This window comes from Camelina sativa, chromosome 11 (assembly GCF_030686135.1).
Source record: "Camelina sativa cultivar CO46 ecotype springtype chromosome 11, ASM3068613v1".
NCBI lineage: Eukaryota > Viridiplantae > Streptophyta > Magnoliopsida > Brassicales > Brassicaceae > Camelina > Camelina sativa.
The window spans coordinates 27,541,128-27,559,196 of NC_141890.1; the positions used below are offsets into that span (position 1 = coordinate 27,541,128).

General features: G+C 33.1%; 1 protein-coding gene, 1 long non-coding RNA gene and 2 pseudogenes across 15 annotated transcripts; all 4 read left to right on the top strand.

Moving 5' to 3' along the window:
* The first annotated feature begins 4,362 nt into the window (after positions 1-4,362).
* On the top strand, positions 4,363-6,066 carry LOC104728308 (putative F-box protein At5g38390; annotated as a pseudogene). The gene is made up of 3 exons (XR_015573122.1): positions 4,363-5,268; positions 5,374-5,554; positions 5,665-6,066. The product of XR_015573122.1 is annotated as a putative F-box protein At5g38390 (transcript).
* A 633-nt stretch (positions 6,067-6,699) lies between these two features.
* On the top strand, positions 6,700-8,709 carry LOC104724191 (F-box/LRR-repeat protein At5g38396-like; annotated as a pseudogene). The gene is made up of 4 exons (XR_015572559.1): positions 6,700-6,836; positions 6,910-7,912; positions 8,012-8,152; positions 8,242-8,709. The product of XR_015572559.1 is annotated as an F-box/LRR-repeat protein At5g38396-like (transcript).
* Positions 8,710-9,999: 1,290 nt separating this feature from the next.
* LOC104724193 (uncharacterized) lies at positions 10,000-12,842 on the top strand. 12 transcript variants are annotated; one of them, XR_757568.3, is made up of 7 exons: positions 10,000-10,285; positions 10,393-10,480; positions 10,569-10,758; positions 11,232-11,395; positions 11,531-11,585; positions 11,697-11,870; positions 12,287-12,842. It is a non-coding gene; the product is annotated as an uncharacterized LOC104724193 (long non-coding RNA). The 12 variants fall into 12 exon arrangements; XR_757573.3 differs by having other exon boundaries at positions 10,037-10,285; positions 11,686-11,870; XR_757567.3 differs by having other exon boundaries at positions 10,037-10,285; positions 11,232-11,385.
* A 1,559-nt stretch (positions 12,843-14,401) lies between these two features.
* LOC104724194 (uncharacterized) lies at positions 14,402-14,915 on the top strand. Its single transcript, XM_010442642.3, has one exon. The coding sequence runs from the start codon at positions 14,416-14,418 to the stop codon at positions 14,860-14,862; it is 447 nt and encodes a 148-aa protein (XP_010440944.3). The 5' UTR covers positions 14,402-14,415; the 3' UTR covers positions 14,863-14,915.
* Positions 14,916-18,069: the final 3,154 nt, after the last annotated feature.

Genomic DNA, 18,069 nt, shown 5'->3' on the forward strand with positions numbered 1-18,069 from the left:
TGTGTGTTTTTGATTATGTTATTTATGTTGGAACCTTGTGTAAAAGCATGTTAGGTTGTTTTTTTAATTGATTATAATTGATATAGTATTTATATTAAGTTGGTTTGGTTTGTCTTCTTTTGTGCATGTTGATTTATTGTTGGATTATTGTTTGAGTTGTAATTAAATATTATAGGGTATTTAATTTGATTATTATTATTTAAGAAAAAACAGTCGGCTTGTTTCACCTGTTTTGATCTTACTGGCCAACCATAAATTTCGAATCGACAATACCGTTTGACTAAAAATCTAATTTGTCCATGCATAGGTGGATCTAAATTTAGTTAACACTATAAAAATAGTATTATTTAAACAATAAATAGAAAAGTACGTATTTCACAATTAAAGAAATAAATACTACAAATTGATGCCCTTATTACTCCAACAATTATTTTCGATCTGAAAAATGAATCGTCTAATATTTTTTTTGTTAGTTATTGCTATTTATTTTGGGGTAAATGAAGCTTGCAAGTTAAATGAGATAGCATTTAAGAACGAACTTGGTGTCGGTAAAATTCTCCAATATTTTTGCCACATTGGCAACAAAAATACAAGACTCGAACACCTAAACAACGATGCTACAGGAGTCGTTAGATTCAAATATGAAGGAAAACGTATGACATGTCATTTTGAGCATGGGCTTGAAACGAAGGTTTATATTAACACTCAAGCAGTCCGTCCTGACTTAAATTTTCCTCTATGTGGTCTACGACGTGAATATATTGCCAAACTTGATGGAATATATTTAAGAATTGATAAAAATGTACCGGTACTCATACGCTATTGGAGAAGGGTACAATAATATGCTTTGTTTTGCTTAATAATATATAATTTTTATTTTGCAGCATATGACCTAAGCCATAAGAACTAAATAATTTATCAGATTGTTTTTTTTTCATTGATAGATCATTTAATATTTATATGTATTGTATCAGTGTTTTAAATAATAGCATATTTGTCATTTCTTTAGGCAACAATTCTCAAGTTTAAACTACACAAATAACTTTTCTCCATCTACATCTGAATGTATATTCTGGTTTAGAGAAGCTTCAAGATTCAAGCAAGATGTCATCAACTTATTATCTTCCACTAACTTTTCTTTTTATAAACCAAACAAAATTCCAAAACATTTCTCTTAACATTTATTTGCCTTCATTTATAAAAAAAATTGTATATTGATTTTCTCTTATATTCTTCTATAGATCAATCTTGTCAATCCTTCTCTATTATACTAAATACAAGTTTTTAATTATCATGATATATATTGTTATTTAAAAAAAAAATGAAAATACCAAAATTTGTGAGAAATTGGCCCACATGGTTTTTCATCAATTTAACTTAAAACCGTTGTAAAAACAGTTATATGGTTCCTTCTTATAGTTTCCAACATTGGAACTAATGTCTTGTCGTTGCCTTCACAATTGTAGAGTTAAAGGACTTTGTTGCATTGTTGTCCACATCCTCACAAATACTTCTTATCATATAATAATCTCTTGACCCAACTCCTTAAAAACACCTTCATCTCACATCATATATAGAGAAACATATTATAAGCTCTAATCTTGTTGAGATTTGCTTCAAATTCAAAATGGTTATTACTCCAAATTAGGTGCCACACCAGTTTTTCTAGCAAGTCTGTATCACCATGCCTAGTCTTCTAGTTTTCCACGATGTGCACACATTATGTGCTCAGCATTCGGCAGCTCATTTTTAACAGAGCTTATGATTCCCCTACATAATTACATAAGCAAACGAGTAAAGATGTAACCACAAGCTAGCATTAAATGAAACGAGACAGATGTTCAAACATTGAGACTAACAAGAACAATTACTTTAGAACGATCTTATATGATGACATAATCTTGCCCATCCTTTAGATTCAAATCAGCCTTTAAGTACAATAAGAAACCATAACAAATTATTAGCACTTTCAGTCTGTATTGTTGGCCACACAATTCTATATATATATGATTGTTTGCATCATACGCAATAACAGTCAATAGGCAACCTTTGACGGCGTGTTTCAGAAAAGTTCCAGCAATTCCAATGATAAGTCGACAGTAGTAGAATCATTGTTTCATTATTCCAAGACACACATAAAAACGGTTAAAAAACATCTTCACCAACAAATTAGGGTAGGTATCAACAACTGCAGTGGATTCTGAATTTGAATTTATGAGTTCAATCGCATAACCTCTAAGGTGAGCAATATGTTGAGGTTATGCGATTGTAACTAATAAGAAACATCTCCAACATTCACTAGAATTTTTGTTTCTAATTCTGATTATTTCAGTTTGGTTATCGTTATTCTCTTAAGCCATCAAAGGTTTATGGTTGATCATTGTGAAACATCACATTTCTTTTAATCATTTTTCGGATTTCTTGCGTACACTTGCTATAAAATTTTATTCTCAACAAAATCATTATTCATATCATGATGTGTACAGAAAAGAATTTACATACACAATAATAAATACGTACACATATATATTTACATGGATTTCAGGTTTGGATGCAGTTGTATGAGTCATTCAAAAATTTAACATGATATGCTATGCAGTTCAATATTGTCCCTATTCGCTGGACAGAACCGAGAATTACACCAAAATTCTTCTCGCCAAAATCTAGTCACGTCAAAATTCATCTCATTAATTCCTAATCTACAATTTAAGACTTGGGTCAGAAAATCCGAAAATTACGACACCAAAATCGCTGTCACCTCTTCCCTGCAGTTCTCTTATTCTTAACCAGGAACAATTTACACACACCAGATATCTCTCATTCACTCCAACTAGCAAAAAAATCTTCCAATCGAATGAGATCTAATCTCTCTATTTGATAACAAAACATTAACGATTATCTCATCATGATTAATTTACAATTTTAAAACAAGTCCCTGTTCTATTATACATATGAAGAAAAGCTTTCTTTCGTGCATGACTTCCTCCCCGTTTCTTTTCTTCCAATATAGCTGGATTTTCTGATTTTTAAGATATTATATATATATATATATATATTGTATATGTATATTAACGTAATAAAGAAAAACTCCACCTTTTTAGTTAGAACAAAAACTAAACAGAGAGATGTATATTAACACACAGTGTTTATAAGAGTATTTTTGTCTACAAAATAGTGATGGCTGTTGTGTGGAACATCTTTTTTACTTTGCCAAAAAAAAGAGAAACTGAAATTAATGTGTTTGGTGAAAAAATCTTTTAATTTATCTATAAATTAATTTTTATTATTTTATAGTGGAAGTTAATAATTATTAGTTTACAGATATATTTTTCTAATTATTAAAATTCTTAAAAATTATGAATTTTAGACAACTTTATGGTTTTGGAATTGAATTTGTGATATTTAGAAAATATTAATGACAGTATCTTACAAATATTTTAGGCAAATTCACTTATACACATAATATACATTTATTCAAATTACGAATAATAATATTAATTGTAGTATTTTAATTGCATATCTAACTATCAAAATGAAAATGTCGCATATCTAAAAATTCAAAACTTTAATTTTTTATTTGCTATTTTTATGATATGTTATATAGATTATTTTATATCACTATAGTTTAAAAATCAACATAACAATTGTTTTACGGATATGAGTTTTAGAAGAAATTTGAAAATTTTAAAGCATAATTTATTATCTTATCATTATCAAGATTAATAAGATAATAATTTACATAATATTATCTTATCATTATCAAGATTAATAATATAAAATTTTATATTACCTTGATAAGATTAATTTACATGATTTTTTTTTTCTTGAAATTATCTTATCATTCCAATAATACTATCTTATCAAGGTTTTTGAAATCTTCATGTAAAATATTATCTTATCACAATACTATCAAGGATTGGTTTGAAAATTGAAATGAAGAACTTTTAAAAAACCAGATGAAATAAAACCCTCAAATCTCAATTGTGTTTGCTTGCTGTCTTTTTCGAACGCCTTTGCATGTGTTTGTTGAAAACCTGAACGCTTGAGTCTTTCTTCATATTTCTTCACTTGTGCATGGGTTCCAAAGAAACAAGCGATTAAGCAAATTCTAACTCTCTTTTTTACATAAACCCCCCCCCCCCCCCCCAAAAAAAAAAAAAAAAATTAGGGCTTGGATTAAGCTTTTGAAACAAGGTAGGTTTCGTGGTTTACTCCTTTTCCTTTTTTTTTTAGGGTTCCTTAGTCCATAAAATTCTTGTTTGCGTTGTGAGCTTTAAGTTTCCTTTATGAAAGTTCATGTTCATGTTATTGATCAGTTTCACGTGTTTCTTTTGGATTTTTCATGAATTGAAAGATCTGTTTTGTAGTGCGAACTGTTTGGTGCAGAGAAAATGGATCTCTTAAACGACCTACCAGAAGATATTCTTTGTCATATATTGTCATTCCTTACCATAAAGGAGGCTGCTTTGACATCTGTTCTCTCCAAGAGATGGCGAAATCTGTTTGCATTTGTGCCTAATCTTCACATTGATGACTGTGATTTTCGACTGAGCTTCATGGAATTTGTGGATAGAGTATTGGCATTGCAGGGTAATTCTCCCATTAAGAAATTCTACCTCGAGGGTATGGGCGTTATTGATGTAGATCATGTGAATCGTTGGATACAGAATGTGATGGTCCGTGGTGTTTCGGAGATTGTTCTGTCGATCTTTGATGATATAGAATCAGCAGATTGTTATCCTATGTTTCCAAAAGTTTTCCAGAACAAGAAACTAGTTAAGCTAACATTAAGTTATGGATTTGATATTTGTTTGGTGGATGGGAGCATTTGCTTACCAACGCTCAAAACTCTCGTTCTTGACTTAGTTTCGGTATCTGTTGATAAGTTTGATATTCTTCTTCATGCTTTGCCTGGGCTTGAGGAATTAGTCCTAGATGATATAGACTGGAAAGATTTGGATGATTTGGATGTTAATGTGACTCTATCAAGCGCTAGCCTCAAGAATTTAACAATAAAGTACTGCGGTAGTTCAGTTACTTATTCATCTGATACACCTAGCCTTGTGTACTTCTGTTACTCTAGTTTTGCCGCAGAAGATTATTCCGTAGCTAAAATGGAAAACTTGTTTGAGGCTCGAATAAGCTTTTGGGTACTCGGACAACATATTTGGCGAGCAAGATGTTATCACCCGATTTTCAAATTTGGGGAACCTTATGAATGGCATTCGAAATGTTCGGTGTCTAGTTCTGTCTCGTGATACTCTTGAGGTCAGTCTTCTTCTTCTTTAATATATTGTGATATTTTTCTTTCAGAAAAAAAAGAAGACCAACACTTCGTCTGAATTCATGGAGCATGGCTTGTCTTGTTATCAGGTGCTTTCTGTATGCTGTGGATCATTGCCAGTGTTAAACAACCTCAAATTATTAACTATTACGAGCAACGATAATCGAGGATGGCAAGCAATGCCAGCTCTTCTAAGGAACTGTCCGCATTTAGAAACTCTAGTCCTTGAAGTATATATATATATATATATATAAACAACTCATTTGCCAAACACATGTACAAGATAGAGTTCATACTTTGACTCCTGTATTGTCTCCTTAATGTTTTCAGGGATATATATATATATATATATATATATATATATATATATATATATATATATAAATGCGGGGATGCTTGTGACTGCGTTTCTCGAGAGGAAAAGGGTCGTTCACTCACATCTTGTCCAATAAAAGTTTTAGGGATTAAAGGGTTTCATGGAACAACCAAAGAGATCCACATGATCAAACATTTCTTGGACTATTTTCCGTGTTTGAAGGAGATAAAGATCTGTATGGAAGAGAATGGTCCTATACAGTTCAGAGTCCCTGAAGTGTCTGAAGGTATTGCGGAGATGATGATGGAACACTATAATAATATGGCATCGGGTTGCAATGTCCAGCTCCTTGTGAGTGGTAACTTGTATATGAAGTGGACTCCATAATGAAGCCTAAGTTGCTTATATTTCTGCCAAAGTTCCCATGGAATTTGATTTTGGTTTATTTTTTGTTTCATTGGCTTGAAAACTGTTTCAAACCAAGGCGATCGGCAAACGTCATTTATTTTGCCCTTAATTTGTTTGAGTTGTTCTTTGTTGCCCTTACTTACCCGTACGTTTGTGTGAGAGTGACAACTCTGCGGCCAGGCAAGGGCAGTGGTGGATTTAATGCCATCATACTGGAATTTGGACTACATTCACAAGCCAATCTTTCAAGTGTACATCAACAAAGAGTTTTAACCAACATCACACAAACATGAAGACGAAAATCAAACTTATAATCACACTAAACTCTGAGTCAAGACTCAAGAACGAGAGTTTTAACCAACATCGGTTAGAATATATGTTCCCATCGGTAAAAATATCAATTGAACTCTTTTTCGTTTGTTTTAGGATTTAACGTAGACAAGAGTCTCCAAAGATATCAAGTGATCTAGATACTGAAATCCATGTCTAAAAAAAAAAATAGTACAAAAGACAACAGGCACAAGAGCCACAACAGCGGTGGTAAGCAAAGTATTTGGGTATTCGGCCGACATTAGGCCCGCTTGATCCCTCTATTTTCGTAGCCCAAAATTCAAAGCAATCTCGGTTTACAAAAAAAAAAACCGGTAATTTAAAAAAGTAGGATAAAACCGAACCAAGACTACTTCAATTTGAAACCCTAGATGTCCTTTTCCTTCTCTGCAATTGCATTGCCGAAACTGAAAGGCTGAAAGTTTTGGGTCTCTCTCTTCTCACTAAAAACCCTAAAATTTGGGTCTTGGATTAAGCTTCTGCAACAGTTTTTGCAAGGTAGGTATCAAAGTCTATTTTGCTTTCTATTTGCTTGTTAACTTAGGGTTTCTCTCTGTTTGGTTTCGTGCAGAGAAAAAATGGATCCTTTTAGCAATCTACCAGACGAGATTCTTTGTCATACCTTGTCTTTCCTTACCACAAAGGAGGCTGCTTTGACATCTGTTCTCTCCAAGAGATGGCGCAATCTTATTGCGTTCGTCCCTAATCTTCACATTGATAACTCTGTCTTTCTCAATCCCCAAGAGGGTAAGCATAAAAGTTACGAAATCCAACAGAGTTTCATGGATTTTGTTGATAGAGTATTGGCATTGCAACGTAATTCTCCCATTAAGAAAGCCTCCCTCAAGTGTCTAAGTATGCTTGATTCTGATTCACACCGAGTCGATGATTGGATAAGCAACGTGTTGGCGCGCGGTGTTTGTGAACTTGATCTGTTAATCTATTTGTGTATGGATGAATACGTTCTGTTGTCTTCAAAATGTTTCGAGAGTAGGAATCTAGTTAAGCTGAAGTTGGATAGTCTTTGTATTGGTGTTCAACCGGATACGATCAGTTCAGCTCCTGTTGGTTGGTTGGTTGGAGGGATAGTCTTATTACCAATGCTTAAAACTCTCGTGGTTAAGTCAGTTGGGTTTTATGTCGATGAGTTTTTTCTTAGAGCTTTGCCTGCGCTTGAGGAATTGGTCATGGATGATGTGTTCTGGTTGTGGAGCGTTACGGATGTCATCGTGTCAAATGCAAACCTCAAGAAACTAACAGTAAATTCTAACCATTATACAGGGACTATTTCGTTTGATACACCTAGTCTTGTTTACTTCTGTTACTCTGATTATGTTGCTAAAGACTACCCTGTAGTTAACATGGAAAACTTAGTTGAGGCTAGAATCTCCCTTTTGGTAACTGAAGATCAAATCAAGCGAGCAAGAGCGCCGAATGATTATTTGTTAGATGAAGGTGATGACAATGTTGTTCTCCGATTTGAAAATGTGGGGAAGCTTATGAATGGCATACGAAATGTTCAGTATCTGGAATTATCTCCTGTGACTCTTGAGATCAGTTATCTTCTTTTTTCTGTTCTGTTTTGTTCGTCACCATTTTTAACGAGGTAGTGAAGGTCTTGTCTTGAAACATGTAATGGTGAAATGTCTAATTGTGGGTTGTCTTGTGTTTAGGTGCTTTCCTTCTGCTGTGATTCGATGCCACTGTTCAACAACCTGAAATCGTTAACTATTAAGAGTGACGAAAATCATACATGGCAAGCAATGCCAGTTCTTATAAGGAACTGTCCACATTTAGAAACTCTAGTCCTTGAGGTATAAAAAACAACTCATTTGCCAGACATGTACAAAGATAGAGTTTAAACTTTGAATAGAATCTCTGATAGTCTGGTTTATGTTTTCAGGGTCTCTTTCACCATGTCGCAGATAATTGCGGGGATGCTTGTGACTGCGTTTCTCGTAAGGAAAAGGGTCGTTCACTCACATCTTGTCCAGTAAAGGTTTTAGAGATTAAAGGGTTTCAAGGAACAGAGAAAGAGATGCACATGGTGAAGCATCTCTTGAACTATTTTCTGTTTTTGATGGAGATCAAGATCTATATGAATGTTGATATAAAGGGCAGAGACCTGGAAGCTATCGTGGAGGATATGAAACTCTACAACAAGAATTGCAATGTGCAGTTCCTGGTAAATGGGGACCTGTAGAAGGAGTGGACGGCACAATGAAGTCTTTGAAGAACAAAAGTTGCTCATAGTTTTGCCAAATCCCCCTTGGAATTTGGCAACCTTTGGTTTGATTTTATTTTAATTGGTTTGAGAACATTTTCAAACCAAACAGACGCAACCCAAACCAATTTCAAAACCTGTTGTTTTCTTCTTCCTCTTTTCAGATGTTTGGAGTCGTTTACTATTGAGGCTTGTCTTATTTTATTTTCATTCCCTAGCAATTTGCTCTTAGCTCTTTGTTGCCATGCTTCCTAGAAGTAGCAAACGTTAACTTAAGCTTACTAAGGTGGAAAACAAACTCTTCTAGTCGTTTGAATTACCTAGCCATGTTTACTTATGTTACTCTGAGTTTGCTGCTAAAGAATACCCTTTAGTTAAAATGGAGAAGTTATTTGAGGCTAGGATCAGCCTTTTGGTAACTGAAGATCAAATCGAGCGAGCTAGCTAGAGCGGCAAATAACGATTTGGTGGAGGATGATATGTTGTTCTCCGATTAGTAAATGTGGGGAACCTTATGAAAGGCATGCGAAATGTTCGGTGTCTGAACTTGTCTGCGAATACTCTCGAGGTCAGTCGTAATATCCTTATTCAAATTGTCTCGAGGAATAAAAGAAGGAATACCAGGACGGTCTTGTTTAGTTAGTCCCATTTTTAGAGATTAAAGGGTTCCAAGGAACATCAAAAGAGATGCACATGATAAAACATTTCGTGGACTATTTTCCATGTTTAATGGAGATAATGACCTTCTATAAGGGAGAGAATTATCCTTTACAGCTCAGAGTCCCTGAAATGTCTGAAGTTATTGTGGATATGATGGACACTACAACAAGTAATTGAGCGGTTACTTGTATAAGAAGTGTACAGCACAATGAAGTCTCTCGAGAACAAACTTGCTTATAGTTTTGCCAAAGTCCCCTAGGAATATAACCTCGGTTCGACTTTGTTTAATTGGCTTAAAAACTAATTCAAACCAAACAAATTGATAACCATAGCTATTTTCTTTTCGAATGTTTTCAGTCATTTGTTATTTGATCCCTTGTATACTTTTTTAGTTCGCCAGCAATTTGCTTCGAGTTATTCATTGACAATGATGTCTTTATTACAAATGACAAAAGTTTACCGTATGATATTGTTCAGGCTACCAACTGTTGAGTGATTTAATTAAGCCTGAAACCGATTTTTAATATTGGTTCTTTGGCATATATAGACATAGTGTTTAGTGTTGTGTCTTAGCCCAAAATCAAGGGATGTAATACTTCCTAAGTACGTCACAATAGTAGAGCTGGATTATGAACGACTTGACAAGCACTGTTTGAGGCTTAAAACACATTATTATGAAATGATAGATCAATTTCAGCAAGCAAGAGCAGCAATGTGTTTGCTTGTACCCTTTTTCGTCTTTTGTTTACTCTTGTGATATTTTTCTGTTGGTTTATTAGAGAAAATCATATATATAATAGCAGAGTTTTCTCTCATCTCAGAGCATCCATATCAGCAAAAATTAACAAATTCGTTGGACTTTATACAAACCCAAATAATATATTTTTTTAAAGTTCCATTGATAGAATCCCAAATATAAGTTTTAAAAATCAACATAAGTCCATTTGAATAGAAATAGCTGGAGAAAAATGTTGTAGTCGTCTACCACATCATCTCTTCGGGAACCGTCTGATTCACGATTCGGCTTCTCTGGAATTTTTCTTCGTCAAGGTCCCATGGCTGGGTAAGTCCTTATACCTTTATATTTCGGTCTGGATTTTGGCTTGGTAATGTTCTTTTTCGTTGAGTCTCAAACCCTAACTATGATTCCTCGTGATTGCAATTTTGTAGTAGAAAACAAAAGTTTTAATTTTTTTCGAAGTTCAGCACCAAACGGTTTTAATTTGAACCACGCTCTGGATCCGCTGTATCTCCTGAGGTTGCTTTTTCAATATTAATACTCTACACTTTCTAATTGTTCTTTGAAACTGTTGTGCTTTATCTTTGGATTTTTAATTTCATTACAGGATGTTTTTATTGCCTCGGCTGGTTCCTGGAAGCTTGCCGGATTTGTGCTTTATCTTTGGATTTTTAATTTAATTGCAGAATGTTTTTATTACCTCGGCTGGTTCCTGGAAGCTTGTCGGATTTGGTATACTATTTCGGAAGCACATGATGGGAATTTGGATAACATGCAATCGTTTCACTAATATGTGGGTACGTAATACTCATTATCAATTACTAAATTGAGGAACAATGTTTTTGCATCTAGATGAATTTAGTTTATGAGATTGAATTCTTATTCAGAGATATCTTGATTTGTCATTTCCTTGATCTAATTCTCATGAGCATGGTTAAGAACACTCTTTGTGTATTGACTTTTTTTTGTTCCCTTTTACGCCTTTGTGTACTTTTGTTATCAAACTGTACATTTGGATGCACAAATTGATTTTTACAATGTAAAGATGGTAATGCTAATTTGATAGACACATTGTCTTTAGCACATTTTTAGTGTATGCATTCTGGTAGACATAATGTCTTATCTTTCAGGATTTAGTTTTGGTTTTTTTGTGACCATGTCTTCTTTAACATACATTTGGTAATGGCATTGTGTTGATATCATCTCTCTGATCATTCTGCGTTGTCTATAATGTTTGGAACTACTGTCTTGACAAATGGCTGTTCATTAGTGATGTATGTAGACGATCATGGCTACTCGATAGCAACCGCATGGTAACCAAAATAATGAGTGCATCGGTTGGTTCCGACCCTCGCCAAGTTGTGTGGAAAAGAAATCCTACAAAACATTGTCCAAACTCTCGACCCGTCATTGACAACAATGATGTATGGTTTGGTAATTTCTATAATCATGTATCTGATTTAATATAAGCCCAAATATAATTTTTAAGTCCAATTGAAATAAGCCCATGTAAAAAAGAGAAAAAAGGTTATCCCTTCCACTCACCTCCCGTTTGTTTTTGTTTATCAGTCGTTGTCTGAATTCGGAACTTGAATCATCAACAGTCATCAAGCGTTATACACAAGTAAGATTCTTAAATTCAAGTATTCATTTCTATTCTTAATTGCCCACTATTGAAACTGAAATTGGAATAAATCATTATCACTCCACCTTATGTCGATTAGCCTTTCTATAGGACTACTATAAATCCTATCAAACCACCTACAAACACGAATTCATCCTTTCACCATGACTCAAAAAAGCTGAAACTTTATATTATGGATTACTTCTTGGTCGTTCCTCCCAACAAGTTGTTGGTCGTCTACTTCGTTTTTGGGATAGTAATCGTCTCGGATCATCACTTCAGTAGGTAAACCATCATATTCGTCTTAGATTTTAATTTTGTTGGTTGGATTTATGTTCATTTTCTTCGTTTTCAGTTTATTTGTTTGGAACTTTTTGGTTATAGTAAGATCATTTCAGTTTGGTTTCTGTTTTGGTCTGATAGTGGTTCTGGTTTTGTTTGAATCATGTTGTTTGTGTCCCTCTATTTTTTCCAAAACTTGACCAGTTATTTTAATTTTGTTGGTTTGATTTATGTTCATATTCTTCGTTTTCAGTTTATATATTTGTTTTGAACTTCTTGGTTATATGAAAATCAGTTCAGTTTGATTTATGTTTAGGTCCGACTTTGGTTGTGGTTTGGTTTGAATCATGCTTTTGTGTCTGTCTCCGTTTTCTAACCCGTACCAGTTGGTTTGTTTTTTTCTTTTATTTGATCTGTAGAACGACAGCTCAGCAACATGGCATCAAGATCAACAACCCATAATCAATAAGGATAATGAATTTATGGGGACAAACCGTCTTTTTCTCAATGATAACCTGTTTTCATGTATTTGTAATCTTCTTACATGTGTTTTATGTTCTTAGTAGCTAAATGATCCTTTTCTCTCTTCAGTGCTCAGTAATCCGTGCTTTCATCCCATCAGCCTATGCCTTTCAATTCTGTAATCTTCAATGTTGGAGTATTTGAAGTTGGTCGATGCACAAGGCTGTGCAAGATCATTCGTTTTCTTACTACGACGACAATGGCTGAATTGCCAATACATCGGGTAGATTACATTTGAAGAAATGGTTTATTTGCTTCAACGCCTACTGCTACTCCACCAGAATCATACTGTCAAACGACTACCGCTACGTGGAGAAGAAAAATATGGTGATCATCACTTTGAAGCTAGAATTGTGTTTGTGGCCTCTGTTTTTAACTTATACTCTGTTTTGTTTGTTATTCATACACGTTTATTTTCCAAATAAATTTCACAATTTTAATAAAATAAACAAATGAATATTAGTGATGTTTAATCATACATGCTTCGAGTTTCTTTAATATATAAATTCCAAATTTTAACATACATGCTTCGAGTTCATAAAGTTTTTTTTCCCTTCATTGCATCCTTAGGACGAAAATAAAACATAAAACACAAGCTCCTAAAACATAAACACAATCAACATAACATAACTTATCTTCTCCTAAAAACTTTTGTTTTCTCGGATGGGTTTCATCAGTATATGATCTAACATTCAGTATCTAAGGAGTAAGTACTATTAAATTACACTCATTGAATATATTAATAATAAATAGAGAAAATAACAGCAAGGAATAAAGAAGTCCAAAAACCAAATGTAACCAACAAAAATGAAGGACTCCAAACGACTATGACCAAATATAAATAAACAGAAATTGTAATACAAAGAGCAACAAAAAACAAAAATAACAAGCCAACAACAAAAAAAAAAGACAACCAAAAACTATCACCTCATATGAAACTATCAGCTCTACTATGTAAAGATTCAATAAAATCATCGTCACCATCCGAAGGCCAAATACCGATCCAAACCACATCATCATACACATCCCTTACACTCTAAACGGTGGAAGCTCTACAATACCAACCTTGAGAAGGAACCTGCACTATCTTCTCTCATATCATGAAATAGTAACAAGGAAAAACAAAACAAAGAGGTAGGTCTACTCTTGTATATATTTACAGTTACAAATTACACCTTTCATGCAAATTCCAAAAGATAGTGCAGATCTAGAGAACTCAAAAGATGACCAACACCATATGAAGAAAATGAAAGGAAAAACAAAACAAAATAGACTTAGAAATATACATTAGCGTTAGTGTCAATTAAGCACATGTGCTAAAGGTGCAAAAACAGTAAGTCCAAAAAAAAAAAACATGTTAATTTAAATAATTTCATAAAACAGTATATATGTATGTCTTTTTTAATCAATGATATACCATCCCGTCTACATAAAATTTAAGCCAGATCTGATTAGTATACAACTCCGCGCGTGCGCGGATTCTCGTCCCTAGTATAAAAAAGAAAGGAAAAGCCATGAAATAAGAGAGTCCACGTCAATCGATCGAAAAAGTGTTACGTTGGTAAATGCATTAATGCATGGATGTCCACGTACCCTAAAAGAAAAGCACATATAATACAAATACACAATAGAAACGCTCGAGCACCATTACGTAATGCTGGATTTACTCTTGACGAAATTTTATTTTTCTTTTATATAACCCATATATATACTTCACACGTTAATCACCTTTTCATCTTTAGCTTTTCTTTTATCTTTCCCTACTTTTGTGTAAATCGAATCTTGTTCTTTTGAAAAATTGTGTTCGATTCTTTGCTCTTACGATTACAGTTTCTGGAACTCTTTTGACAGAGAAAAGAAATATATCAAAGCCGTCGGAAACTCATACGTGTGTAACAAGTCTATCTATGTTGACACATTTTTAATACACGTTTTATATATGGGAGATATTAAGTCTTATCCTATTTTTTCGAGTTATAAAACACCCACCGTTTATGTAAAAAATGTGTGAACGCACGTGGATTCTATGAAGAGAGCTCGTGTAAGTTCGGTGTATGAAGGTAAAGAGAGGAATAGATCAAGAAAGGGAGAGGAAACTCGAAGGGATCAATCAAAACATGCGAGGATGACCGCGAAAGCTCGAATGAGTGTTAATAAAGAGAGCATGAAATCTCTGCTGCCCAAACACAAGAAATCGTTGGTGATTATGAAGTCGATGAGAAAGAAGGAAGAGACACAAAAATATCAAAATAAAGTTATAGTTAGTGTTGTAGAAAAGGAAAAGGAGGAGAAAGACAAAGGTGCGACGGAGATTATGGAGGAAGAGATGGAAATGACTAATTCAAAGTTGGTTGAGGATTGGCCGAAGATGTTAACATATGAGGAGGAGTGGACATGGTTTGCGTTTGCGTTTGGGTGGGGATGGTGGCGGCGTTATGACGCCGTGATGAGCGGTGAGAGTTGGTTTAATTAAATTATAAAGATTATGTGTTGGTGAAATTATACATAGATAATAGTTGATAGGAGTTTTGAAGATCTAAAAAGCTAAGCTAAGATATTGAAAACTTAATTTATATCAACCGAAATCACAATGTATCTTTAGAGACTTCAGTTTGGTCTATGCTCTATATACAGTTCTTATGATAGTTTTTTAGATCAAGAAGGGTTTGAACTAGTAGTCCTAAAAGAGAAGAACAAACCACGGTTCAATTTCCCTTAGGAGAGGTTAATTAAAACTCGCTCTTATCAAAAACAATAATAATATTTTTTGGGTATTCTTCTTGTTGTTTAATTTGGCGTTGAATAAATTTTTAATATATAAGTTGAGTTTATTAACTACATGCAGTATTTGTTTTACAGTCAATTTGATTCTACTAATAAAATATTTCATATGTCGCCAAAAAGCAAAAATTAAATTCTTTCATAACACCATTATAGGAATAAATATAGTTCATCATGAAGGTTAATTAACCAATTATAAATGAGACCTTAAATTATCCTATATGATGAACTCTCGACATCCCATCATTTTAAAGAGAATAAAAAATAGAGTATATTGCATATATAACGTCTTTATCATGTTTACTATTAAAACCTTCGAATAACCACTTTACTCAATGTTGAAAACAATCAAAGCATTGTGAAAAATCCCTTATTGAAATTCTTTTCTCCACCAGATATGTGAAAAAATAAAATGTTAGAAATTACGCATAAATAGAGTATTAATAAAGGGAATATTGTATATATACTAGACTACATTGATATGATCGTCAATATTTTGTTTTAGAGATATGTAAGTTAGATAGTGGGAATTTATTTTAATCTATCATGCTCACTAAATTCCTTGAGAACGAATTTCACATAATAAACCCATTATATCCACCTAAAATCTGTTTTAGTTCATCAAAGTTCCAAAAACTTACACTTATTTTAATTGATTTTCAGTTAGGAAGTCATAAAGCTTAATAATAGTTTACTGAACATCATTAGCAATAGAACTCTTATTTTTCGTATTTTATTTCTTCATTTTATTGAAGGTTCAAATTTATTAAAATTTTAAACCTATTTTGTGCTCATATTTTGACCTTTTTTTTCATTTTTTTTTTTCACTAGGCACTTTGATACCTCAAAGCAAGCTCCATGCTAACGTAATATTTTTTTGCAATCGAATTGGTGTGAGTGACATCTTTAGTCGTGTTAGTGATTGGAATTAGTGTCTGAATCTTTAGGTTCTTATTGGATGTCATGGTTCAAACTCGAGTTTTTAATGGCATTATCGATGTGAATTATGCAATTAATCATTGGTTGATTTCTTAAATTTACTAGACTATGGAGGCTCGTGGCAGCAGGATCTAGCTTAGTATATTCTTTGTTGAGTCGAGGTTCCCAAGGTGCACCCATCAACATACTCTCTAGTGCTTTTGTTTTGTTGTTGTACAAGAATTTTTGTATTTGGTAAGTGATTATATTGTAAATTGTACTCCTAGAATTTGTAATTAATCCAATAGTTTCCTGAGTTGTCAGATCTAGTCATACCAAGCCGCGAACACATAAAGACAAGAAGTATGCTCTGGAAGCTGGAATTGGATAAATATGAAAAGGATTTACGAAGGCTAATTCGACTGCTTCCACATTGCTATATGTGCTCACATGTAAGATCAATTTGTAGTTATTTTTTTGTTTTCTCTCCAATCTTTTCGGTAAGTTGTGCATTTCTATGTCGCTAACAACCCAGGACTTATATTATATTAGTTCTTTCTTTTTTTTGGCAACTAAACACTTATATTCTCAAAAATTAAAATTTAACAATAAATAATAATACTCTTTTCTAATCTCTATTTGTTATTCCTTGGACTCTACTTCTGTCGCAACTCCATAATTATGTTAGAAAATGTTTTAAATACTGTAGATAAACAAACAATAAATTAGAAGTTTTGAACAACTATGGTCAACCATTAAATTTGAATATTTTTTTATGGCAGAACATTTAATTTGGTTTAAGTGCCAAACAATTAAACTATTTTGATTGCCAAATAAATTTTCAATTTGGGTTGCTTATGAACTATAATATGCTTTATTTGTAAAGCCTTTTCTACTTGATTTTTAATCTTTATAAAAATGGATTGAAATAAAATGGTATCAAATGAGGAAACCTCAATTTATTTTGGAAAATTTTGACAAAAACAAATTTTATTTACCAACTTATGAAAAAACCTGTATGAGAAAATTTGTTTAAAATATATATTTTGTATATCATATACAAAATTTATGTGACATTTACAGTTTTGTCCCTATATTAACTAGAATAATATTTATCTCTAAAACTGTTATGTAACTACTACATATACTATATAATAGTGTAAGACAAGAGAAACAAGGAGGAATATAAGAGAAGAGAGGAATGTGAATAATGAAGTTTATTATGTTTGTTTCTCTTACTCTCATACATACACCACCAAGGCACTAACACTTCTTCCTATTTATAGTGAAGTAAACAAAACATGATTCACCTACTCATTAGTTTTGATAATGACAAGTAGAAAGATGTAAATAAAAAATGTTAACACTTCAAAGATTATGTAACACTACATGGACAAGTGTAATGTCATGTGTTTGTGATGGAATAATCACACTTGTGTTTCACAATACTCCCCCTTGATTATCCATCACCATTGACGAGTTACGTACTACTTCATTAAAAACATTTTCACGGAAAAACCCATTGGGATAAAAACCATCACAAGGAAAAAAGAGTATAATAACGTAATCTCTCTCTCAAAAAGATATGTGTAATATTTTTTCACAAATCTTGTAGATGACGCATTCCGATACTATGAATATGCTTTTTGAATGTGATAGTCGGAAGCTCTTTTGTGAATAGATCTGCTGCATTGTCACTTAAGCGGATGTACTGAACATCAACTTCCTTGTTCCTCTCAAGTTCTTGAGTGTAGGAGAAGAATCTTGGAGGAATCTGTTTTGTTTTGTCGGTCTTGATATAACCTTATTTAATTTGGGCGACACATGCAGAGTTATCTTCGTACAATCTTGTTGGTTCCACTCTCATATCTATTCCACTTTCTTCTTGTATATGTTTAGTCATAGATCTAAGCCATACACATTCTTTGCATGCTTCATGAAGGGCAATTACTTCTGCGTAATTTGAGAAAGTGGCAACCAA

Excerpts from the sequence above, each read along its gene's own strand:
- LOC104724194 (XM_010442642.3), top strand. The coding sequence starts at position 14,416 with ATGAAGAGAGCTCGTGTAAGTTCGGTGTATGAAGGTAAAGAGAGGAAT.